The 11,619-nt window shown below is 40.9% G+C and overlaps 1 protein-coding gene across 1 annotated transcript; it reads left to right on the plus strand.

Moving 5' to 3' along the window:
* The first annotated feature begins 218 nt into the window (after positions 1-218).
* On the plus strand, positions 219-9,886 carry dhx35 (DEAH-box helicase 35). Its single transcript, XM_053317029.1, has 21 exons — positions 219-258; positions 666-793; positions 925-1,017; positions 1,389-1,466; positions 1,557-1,661; positions 1,751-1,812; positions 1,911-1,980; positions 2,890-2,949; positions 3,426-3,538; positions 3,619-3,715; positions 3,872-4,030; positions 5,002-5,212; positions 5,402-5,526; positions 5,800-5,854; positions 5,990-6,180; positions 6,280-6,357; positions 6,511-6,640; positions 7,053-7,134; positions 7,236-7,307; positions 7,444-7,555; positions 8,168-9,886. The coding sequence occupies exons 1-21, from the start codon at positions 219-221 to the stop codon at positions 8,204-8,206; spliced, it is 2,100 nt and encodes a 699-aa protein (XP_053173004.1). The 3' UTR covers positions 8,207-9,886.
* Positions 9,887-11,619: the final 1,733 nt, after the last annotated feature.

Genomic DNA, 11,619 nt, shown 5'->3' on the forward strand with positions numbered 1-11,619 from the left:
CAGTTTGATAATATTTTCCTCGATGTTTTGTTTCTATAACTGGTATATTTTCCGCATAGTAATCAGCTGATTTGCACGTATTCAACCTGAACTTGCAGTTTTTCTTTTTGTTGACATCATTCATAAAAATCCTCAACGAGAGCCCGGCCCAAATTATGACGTCATCCACCAAGAATGGGGAGGGGGGGGGGGAAATCATATGTGACGTAGAAGCCAAGATGGCGGCTCCCCTCTCCACGATGAAATTTTGGAAGCCGGGTAAGTGATAGCGGGAAATAAGATGTTGAGTGTTAACATTTAGCAGTTTTATACAGATGAATGTGTAGCTGCTGATGGAAGTGAGACAGTTCAGCTGCAGCCGTTGAACGCAGCAACTACGGGATTATCTGCAGCATGTTCAGCTCAGCTCAGCTCGGCTCGGCTCAGCTCTGCGGAATCAAAATATAACCTGCCAGCGTTTAAACATTCAGGCTGCGAGGCATAAAGTGCAAAAGAAAGAAAGAAATTAATTAATTAAACGGCGCCAGTGAAATGCTTTCTTCGCCTATAGATCCTTAACTAATCCTTTTACATCCTCAACCTGCGCATACTTCAATACAACAATCCTCTCTTCACCTTCATCATATGTCCTCCTTCTCCTCCTCCTCCTCCTTCTTCTCCTCCAGGGTCTGAGGCACCAGGGATCTCGGAGGAGCGGGAGCTCAACACAGAGACCACCGGCTCCCCGATCATCTTCAACCCGCACACCGCCCTCTCCATCGAGAAGCAGCGACAGAAACTCCCCGTTTTCCAGGTTTTCTCCCCACCTCCTCCTAAACATGACTGCATGGGTGAAACATGACTGACTGGGGTGCTTTTGGTAATGAAGTCTGATGTTTGTTGTGTGTTTCTGAACTGTTTTGTCATGTATCCCCCCCTTTGCAGCACAGAAACAACATCTTGTACTTGTTGGAAAGCTACCAGACTGTCATCATAGTTGGTGAAACCGGATGCGGGAAGACAACACAGATACCTCAGGTTAGTGGCATCATTTTTAAAATGAATAGGAACTATTTTCTAATTCAACGTACACTTAAAAAGGGGCAACCTAACCCCCCCCCCCCCCCCAAAAAAAAAAACCACACTCAAAGTCAAACATGCACCAAAACCGACAGCAAAAAAGGCACACAGCGTTGCCGCAGTGGGCCGATACCCTTCATGTGGCTTAACTCCCATCACACGACCTTGTATTGATGCTTATTATTAACCTCTTTCAGCAGAGTTTGGACCACATCAGCCAGGGCTTAATTTATGCAGACGCTGCTGTTCTTGCAACATCAATGTCTCAACCTCCTTTGTGCTCCTCTCTTATTCATGTCCACCTACTCTTTTCATCTCTGCGTTCTCAGTACCTGCTGGAAGCTGGCTGGGCAGCAGAGGGGAAGGTGATCGGAGTGACACAGCCTCGACGCGTGGCTGCTATCTCCGTAAGAGCTCTGCTGATGTCCCATTATTTCTCTGCGCCAATGTCATCTGCCTCAAACGCTATAATTTTCCCCTTTTTGCCCCGATGATAGGTAGCCAACCGTGTTGCAGAGGAGCGGGGGGCCCTGCTGGGACATGAAGTGGGCTACACCATCAGGTTTGATGATTGTACTGATCCCCATGCCACGAGGATCAAGGTATTCTCCCACCACATGTGTGCACTCTTCATGACAAGCTTTCCTGTGCTTGACTCCTTTCAGTACTCATCTGTGCCTGTGTGCATCAGTTTCTTACAGATGGCATGTTGGTGCGAGAGATGATGGCGGATCCTCTTTTGAAAAAATACAGGTACATGATGGACCATATCACACTAAAGTGCAAAAAACTGTCTTCTGTTGCTGATCGGTTTCACTCTTTGTAACTCTAATATTGTGTGTCGTTCTCAGTGTGTTGATGCTAGATGAAGCACATGAGAGGACCCTGTTTACAGACATAGCCATCGGTCTACTAAAGAAGGTAATGCTAGCTCAATCTTTCGCTGGAACAAACTAAAGGACAGATTCACAACTTTTCAAGTCTGTTTTAAAACAACAGTCAGGGGCTCAAGTGAACATTGAAAGAGGTTTTGCATGCTGTAATCATTCCTCCTGTTCATACTGACCATTAGAAGATCCCCTCCAAATGTGTTTACAATATAAGTGATGTGGGACAAAATCCACAGTGTTTGTTTTGAGCAAAAAATTTAAAAGTACTTCATTTTATCTGTTTCCTGTTTAGTTACAGTGGAGGAATCATAAAAAAGAGGGAATTTGGCACTAAAAACAGTGTAACTTTGAACGATGTTAAGTAGATTTGATTGATTTGGAGGGCTAAAACATCATATTATCTTCAAATTCAAAACTTTAACATACATTTTTGCATTGAAGGACGACTGTGGATTTCATTCCCCATCACTTAAATTGAAAGTGCATTATGAAGGGATCTCTTAATGGTCAGGAGGAATGATTACGGAAGAAAAACACCTGACTGTGGTTTTGGGACAGACTGTCTCCCTCTCCTTCTCCTCCTTCCTTTCTCTTCAACCAACCGGTCAAGGCAGATGGCTACCCACCTAGAGCCCGGTTCTGCTTGAGGTTTCTTTCCATTAAAGGGGAATTTTTCCTTGCTGTTGTTGCGAAGTGCTTGCTCATGGTTGAATGTTAAAAGAAAGAGTACAGTCTAGACCTGCTTTATGTGAAAAGTGCCTTGAGATAACTTCTGTTGTGATTCTGCACCATATAAATAAAACTGAATTGAAAATTGACTAGAAAAACTTCAGATTTAACTTAAATCTGTAATCATTGTAGAAAGCTGTGACTTCCTTTCCATTCCTACACTGACTCTCCCTCCAAGTCCCCGCTGTTACGCATTCTGTCTCCTCCATAGATTCAGAAGAAACGGCGAGACCTGCGGCTGATCGTGGCCTCTGCCACTCTGGATGCCAAGGTGACTGCATCATTAAGATGTACAGATATGCTTGAGTAGTGAAAAACAAGGGGAAACAAAGAAGGATAGAGGAAAAAGTTGATGTCAGGTCAGATCACATTGTACTGACATCTGCAATACAGTGATGAAAGAAAGACACAATCAGGCCACGGCTGCGCTCAGCGTTAAGCAAGTCAGCTGAAATGCCATATCGGACATCTACTTTCTGTTTAAAAAGTCTTTTATCTACGCATGCAAATTATTTAGTCGTACTGCAGTAGTTCGCTGCATACTGTACTTTTTTAAGATGTCAGATTGAGGGCAGCAAGGGTATATTATGCTGTACTGCTGCAAAACATTTGGGAAATAGCAGCTGATAAAAAGATAATATAAACTTCCACTGAAAACTTTATTTACTGGTAGATGTTACTTTTCATGATGACTGAATTCATTTTGCTAGAAGCTGTGTGATCTAATTGTAATATCACTATCTGAAGAAATTCCATGAATTCTTCAACCTGAATGAGTCTACGGATCCCAACAAGGACACGTGTGGGATTCTGACAGTGGAGGGACGCACCTTTCCAGTGGACGTCTTCTACACTGTCAGGTAGTCAACTGACATAATCCAGTTTGAGGAAATGGTGTATTATTTGTATATTTGTTTTTAACTCTGAAGTTTGTTCTCAGTCCTGTCCCAGACTATGTGAAGGCCACAGTGGAGACAGTGTTGAAGATACATGAGACAGAGGATGATGGAGATGTCCTGGCTTTTCTTACCGGGCAGGTCAGTGGCCATATTCTTAACATTACTCAACCTCTATTTGTTGGTTTGGCTATTACGTAATTGCAACAGCATGCCAAGTGTTCATTTCATTATTATATCGTAGTGAAGTTTCTTTGTTTTAATCATCTTCTTGTTACCTGTGAATGACCCCTTTAGGAAGAGGTAGAGAAGGTGGTGTCCCTTCTGCAGGAACAGGCCAGGTCTTTGTCCAGATACGGCATGAAGAAACACCTGAGAATTCTGCCAATGTATTCTGGTCTACCGTACGCCGACCAGATGAAGGTGTTTGAGCGAACGCCCTCCTCTGTTCGCAAGGTAAATGTGCTGCCTTTGTGTTTGTGTATGTGATTTTATAGTCAGTGAAGTGTTTGCATTTCCATTATTTAGTATGTATTCCTCAATCCCTGTGGAAAATATGAATGGAATTTAAATGTGGGGAGGGGATACTAATCATAGTCTTGTTTTGAGTATCAATACTAGCATTAATAGGATCAGTATCAAAAAGCCAGTGCATCCGCCTCATGGTAGATAACGTTGGCACATGTATACTCTGGTTTATGTATGTGTTTATGTAACAGGCATTTGATTACGTGAGTAATAGATAATGGTGAAAGCAACAGTTTGGTAACTCAGTCAGCTGTACTTAAATTGTATTAAGAAGTTGCCTAAGATTGAGGTTTTCATCTCCGTAAATCATTGATATTGATATAAAGTATTTATCTGTGATTGTAGACCTGGTTTGACTTGGTATGAAATCAGCAGTACATTTTGTTGTGTTGGCCAGACACACCAACAATTTCACAAATGTATAGCATGTGTGCCAGTTGATCTATGTTAACTGCTGGATCAAACCATGAAAGAGTTCTTATCTCTGTCTTTTTGTGTACAGTGATTTTGTACCAAATGATAAAGATGCTAATTTATAGCTTGCAGAATAAAGCAAAATCATGGCTTCTATTTATTACCTCTATTGGAGGCGAGTCAAAGATTTAGTGGGAACAAAGGAAGTGAAGGCTTTATTCTTATGCGCACAAAACAAGAACAGTGTGCAGGTGGTGACAGTGGCTTGTAAAGCAGTTTAAAAGCCCCTTTTCACAGCAGACATTTCGTCAGAGTAGGAAAAGCACAGGTCTAAACATCAAAATGAATGATGACTGAATTACATTTAGCTGTTCCCGGTCCTGGCATTGTAAATGTTGGCTCACTATGACAAGTCAAAATGTCTATGATGAAAAAAAGCCTATTTACAAAGAATATGACTCATTCCTGTCTAATGTTTCTTCCAGGTGGTGGTGGCCACTAACATAGCTGAGACATCCATCACCATAAATGGAGTTGTATTTGTCATCGACTGTGCATTTGTGAAGCTGCGAGCCTATAATCCTCGCACTGCCATTGAATCACTGGTGGTAACTCCCATCTCGAAGGCTTCAGCCAGCCAGAGAGCCGGGAGGGCCGGGCGAAACCGGCCTGGGAAATGCTTTAGACTCTACACAGGTATGTGAGAAATAGAAGAACAAGTGTTGTAGACTTATTGTCTCTGCAAGGAATTGTGCATTGTAAACATTTATGGCAAAGTGTTGTAGTGGATTATCCTCCTCCCTCTGCACTCTTTGCCTGTTTTTTTCTGTTCCTCTTTGTCTTTCTCTCTGTGTGTTTCTTATCTCCTCTGTTCCTTTTCATCAGAGGAGGACTTTGAGAAACTGCCCGCCTCCACTGTGCCAGAGATGCAGCGCACCAATTTGGCCCCTGTCATCCTGCAGCTTAAAGCATTAGGCATTGACAACGTGCTGCGGTTCAGCTTCCTTTCAGTACGTAGCTCACTTTGCATCCACTGGCTGTGGTGTGTTCACCCACTGTGAAAGAAATTGTACTTTTACATTTTAATTAGCAAGAATGTCCCCTAGCCTCCAGGGTAAAAATGCATAGAAACCATAAAATGAATGCAGTTTTTTTTCTAGTTGTGCTTTTAAAGGTGTAATGACAAGACTTGATACACCAAATTCTTTCACTGTTCTATATTTTAGAGTTAATATTGTAATTATTGGACTGAGACTGAGTTTTCATGTTTTATAATTTTACAGCCTCCTCCAGCTCAGACCATGGTTCAGGCTCTGGAACTGCTTTATGCTCTGGGAGGTAAGAAATAAGGCGGTCAGCAGGGCGGCAAAGTAAACAGGAAAACTGTCCTTCAAGAGTTCAAAATTCTGTATCCGCAAGCATCTACGAACTACAGTGACAGAGTATCTCAACCAGCTGTGTGTCTGTTGGCAGGTCTAGACCATTATGGCCGTTTGACGGATCCCATGGGTGTGCGGATGGCAGAGTTCCCTCTCAGTCCCATGTTTGCCAAGATGCTCCTAGAGTCCGGAAACTTTGGCTGCTCCAAGGAGATTGTTACCATAGCAGCAATGATGCAGATTCAGAATATATTTGTCGTGCCACCCAATCAGAAGAAAGCTGCCGTAAGTGAAAACTGGCTTTCAAAAAGAGCATGTTGTATATTTGCTAGAAATGCTTTGTCAGCATAACAATTATCCCACTTTTGCTATCTCACCCTGCAGGCCCGTGAGCACAGGAAATTTGCAGTTGCCGAGGGAGACCACCTCACAATGCTGAATGTGTATGAGGCATTCATTAAGGTACAGTGTGTGACTGTGTGTATATATGTATATAGCGCCATCTGCGACAGTGAACACATCACCGCGGGGGCTTGTGAACTCAACGAAAGTCGGGCAGGTCAGAGAAATCTGCTCCTTATCAAGACTGAAATGTTTTTTCATTCTAATCTGCAGCACCAGAAGAGCTCTCAGTGGTGTCAAGAACATTTTCTCAATTACAAAGGTCTGCTGAGAGCCGTGACTGTACGAGAGCAACTCCGACGTCTCATGAACAAGTTTAAGGTGCCGCGGACTTCCAGTGAAGGTATGTGTAACTAATTAATTTAGTGTTTTATATCATATGTGGGGTTGTCTTTTTGTTTTAGAAACTCCGAAACACGTGGAAAAACCTTTTTGTCATATCACACTTGACTTCACACCTTTTGCATCACCCACACGAAACTGCCATAAAGCCTGTGTGTGTCAGCATCAGCTCCCTGTCCCGCCATGCTGGCCGTCCCTTTTAAACACACAGTCGATCTGGTTCTATAACTACTTCAGCAGTTGGCTTATTGATGGAGCAACTCTGCTCCCAGACTTCGTGTCCACACCTTTTATACAGAACAGCGAGGTGGATTAACAGCACTGTATCCCTGCCTTTTAATGGTCTATGTGAAAGGGGCTACTGTCTTAAATGTAACTAAAGTACATATTCATTGCTATTTTCTTTTGCACAGGCGACCCTGATGTGATCCTGAAGTGCATTGTGTCTGGGTTTTTTGCTAATGCAGCCCGCATTCACCATTCTGGTTCCTACCGGTGAGAGAGAGAGCTCTTGGTTGTTTATCACTCTTCTTATTTCTGTCTTCATACACTTTCATATCACATATAACACTGTCTAATATTTTTCACCCCACCAGGACTTTAAGAGACGACCGTGAGCTTCACATCCACCCCAACTCTGTGCTGTTTGGAGAGAAACCACCAAAATGGTCAGTACAAACATGGTTTTGTTCTATACCTCCTTTATTCTTGTACATGTATGATATGCAGATAATTCACAAACATTTAGTTCCCTCCTGTTAGAACATGTTTACAAGATACTTTTATTTCATACTTATCTTACAGGGTTGTTTTCAATGAAGTGGTGCAGACATCAAAATACTACATGCGTGATGTGACTGCTGTTGAGTCATCCTGGCTGGTTGAGTTGGCCCCTCACTTTTACAAGCAGGCGCAGGTAAGCCAAAGAAAGAAATCTCTACTCTCCAGCTTGTTATTCTCTGGCTGTAACTGTTGTGAATGTTCTGAAAAGCTCCTGTCATATTGTTTAGTTTATGATCTCTTCCAGACACATTTTCAGGCATATAATTCTCTTTGAATTATAATTTGTATCTGATATGATTTTCCCATTAAAAAGTTAATGTTAAAACATCTTAAAATTACAGCAACTTATTTTCCTTCTTTGAAAAATCCATAATATCTACATTAAAGTTTTACTGCTGGACAAAAGATGCCTCCTACTTCACTGAAAAGTCCATTCTCAGTGTTTGTGCCCTAGAGGCTTCAAGTTTAAACATGACAATTGTCTTTAAGTTTCTGGAATCAGATTTAAGGTGAGCACAGAGAAACTTTTCCTCCCTCAGCAGATAAATTTGAAAACAGCCTTCTAGCGTCAAAGTGAAGTGAGGAAGGAAAACACATTTTTGAGTGGAGAGGGACTTTTTGTATATCTATGTTTTGTTGATAATGTTCTCTGAACTTCTCTGAACTTCTAACATCACCATTTATTTGGTTGCTTTAAAAGTCTGCCGACAGGATCACTTTATGTCCTTTCTCTTTTCTCTTTCAGCATGGTTCACTTGCCAGTAAGAGATCCAGAGTCCTCTAAATCTTGCCAGCTTTTCACCACTATAAGACTCATTAAATTAACAGGAGAAACCCCCTTTCAATTAGTCACTGTGCCCCTCTCCATTTCATTGTATATAAAGATGTAATATATATTTCATCTCCATGTCCACATGTACAACCCCTTCATACTATGTGGCCATACTAGAATGGGTTTTAGAGGTATATTTTTAGTGTTGATGTTAATAAATGAAAGTGTCTGTCTCGCTTTTTGACAGAGATATAGTTTATATTTGATCTGTGAGAGTGAATGGTGATGAATGTGAATGAGCGCAGGCTGTGCCTGACTCGAGTCCATTCAAGCATGGTCATGTAGTTCATCCATACTTGTACATAGTGAGAGCAGGCTCAGGTCCAGGGAGTGACTCCTGTGCTACAGGTCCGTCCATACCTGGTTCTAGGCTTCATTATTTTTTTAATTACTGTATTTTTTTTCACTTTTGCATGATGAATAATGGAAGACAGTTGTACCATATGTGAGGATGTTTCCCTTTGAGAGACTTATGATTTAGGTGTTTTGGTTAATTACTTCCCCCATAACTTGGGTGCCTTTTTTTGCCGTTTCTATTCAGTTAAACTTTACCTCCAGTTTGTTTTTGATTTCTTTCTGTACCTTCACACAGAATGCTGTTGTATGTATTTTCAGGAATTCAGAATGGAAATACATTTCTTTACTTTTTTTTTAAGTCAACTTGCATCTAAATAATGATACTGTGAAAAAACTGATTTGCTTTCAGGTCATTGTTTTCCACTCTGTATTGCCACTTAACTACAGTCTAGATCAGACATAGTGGCCTTTTCACCACTCTGTGCCAATTTACTTCATCAGCCTGTATCACATTTCACTTTCAGATGGAATGTGCGAATACACCCAAGCATTATAAATGAAAAGCTGTGAATTCAAAACAAAAAAAGTGCCATGTGTTCCAATAATGACAAAGTGCATTCAGACATATGTCCAAAGCCTCAAAGAAACAGTAGCATTTATCTATTTTCAACCGTCTGGTCATCATAATTGCCTTTCCTCTGAAGGTTTGTCTCAATGTTGAAGCACAGCCTTATTGTTTTGTTCCCTTTTACCATCAACATCATCCACCAGGTGTTCAGTAAAGTGGCCAGTTACAGTATTTGTGATTTCCATTCCATATTGACGACATGCATTCTACATTTCTGCTTTGTATTTCACGTTTTGTTTCCTTCAGAGGTGTTTGGCCCTGAAAGTTTCAGTGAGCAGTATATTAAAGGCTTGTCATTTTACTCTGGGACTGGCTTTCAAACCAGTATGATCACTGTCACCAAATTTTACTCATGCCTGCATGTTTTTTTTCCGTACAGTTCTTGAGGTTACTACTGTACTAGATTCAGTGAAACTTAATTAAACCACAGAACAGCACATCATACAGTAGCTAGGTAAACCAACACAAATTAGATATAGAAGTCAAGTACCCTTGCATGTTAAAAGGTACTCTGATATAGATCTATACACTTAAGATTACCTCCTAGTCTTATTGCAAGCAAAAACTTTTGTGATATGACTTGTTTATTATCAATTGTGATGAAACTCTGAATATGTATACAGCAAAAACAGTAATCTGTAGACCTGTGTAATTGCTCACCTCTGAGATAAAAACGGTCACCTGCCATTTCCCCCTCACATCCTCAAATAAAAGCCTTATTGTCATGTACTGCCTGTAAGTTTTATTCACTGTACTTTTTATGGAGTTTAAGACTTTGCCAGGGGGTGTCACTGTTGTACCACAAACCTCGCTTACCCCCAACGATTTAGAAAACCACCAAGAATTAAGTCATTTAGTTTGTATGGATTAGTTCCCCTTATGATAACGGTGTAGCTGGTAATATAAGCATATGAGCTTAACTGCAGTGATTTCTTTATATGCCAATGATAAACTTAAAACTGCAAGAGTAGTTCAGCCAAAATTTAAGAATATTTTTCATAAATGTGAGGATAACCATAATTTTAGCCACTGGATGTTATACGATATCCAAATTTGTTTGTGCTGATGAGATGTTCCTGTCAAGCTCAGTGTGCTTTTTGTGGGTAACAAAAAAATTCTTTAACACTGTTCTTTGCTGTCATCATGTACCACATAGTGCAAACCAGCCAAGAAGATGTAATACATGAAGAGCCATGTGCATCCACATATCCTAACCTGGGATGGCAATGAAAGTCTATCACCCCATTACAAACATATTCAGTTTTGTGTGGGCCCCCCTTCCTAACCATTGGGTATGGAGCCTTCTGCTCTGCTGCACCACACTTGTGGAACAGCCTTCTTAACCATCTGAGGACAATACAGACTACTATTAAATATGAATAACTATATGCAAGTAGCATACTAGCAACTATGAAATGACAGTACTCAGGGGTCAATAATGGGGCCAAGCCGCAGCAGTTCATCCAGGGGCACCATGGCAAGTTATTCCAGCCATACCCACTGGAGGGCAAGTGAAGCTCTCAGTGATTCTTTGAGGCATCTTGGAATACAGACCATGGATGTATTATAAGAAGGTATAAAAAGTTTTTCTTGTTATACATATGTGGTACAAACTGCTGCAATACAGCCTTTGGCCATCCCTGGAAGCACTGAGCATATAATTATTAAGCAACACTGGATTACGAGCCAAGTTTCCAGAGTGTGACTTTGTAGTGATGTGATTCCATAGCGTCTACTGTTTCTTAAGTGACTGTAGCTCCCAAACGCTGAAAATGTTCATCTGAACACAGTGTTACAGGAGTTCAGTAATGGTAACAAACAGGTGAAGAAAAGAGAAGCCAGTAAGTGCCTAAACCTGCATTCTCTCTAATAGCCATCAGGGGGCGACTCCACTGGTTACAAAACCAAAATAACCATTGTATCAAAGTCTAAGAGAAAATGACAGCGCTTTTCACTTGATTTATTACCTCCGTAAACAACTTAATAATGAGTTTATGGCCTAAATTGCTAGCTTCAACTGTTCTTTATTACAGTATTATGTTCATTTTGTAAATTATGGTCTAACGAAAAATGTGCGTTAGCATTAGCAATATCAAAGTTAACCATTGACTGTAATGTGCTAACTGCTAACCAAGATCATCCTCACTTTTGGCTCTAACAATTCAAGATGCCCACGGTCTAAATGCTAAACTCCAGGCTTCAAAATGTGAGTCTACAAACCAGTGGTTGACATAATGATGGCTACGTTCATCATCTTTATGCAGACATTTATGTGAGTTTGTAAATGTACTTAAGTAACACCAAAGTTAGCCAGCTAGCTAAGTCACTTACACTTGGTAAACACCAGCTAGACTGATACCTAGCCACAATTTGAAGATTCATGATAGCCGAACTGGTGATGTTAATGCTGATGCTAGCTAGTCATCTCTATTTTACTTGC

This window comes from Scomber japonicus, chromosome 4 (assembly GCF_027409825.1).
Source record: "Scomber japonicus isolate fScoJap1 chromosome 4, fScoJap1.pri, whole genome shotgun sequence".
NCBI lineage: Eukaryota > Metazoa > Chordata > Actinopteri > Scombriformes > Scombridae > Scomber > Scomber japonicus.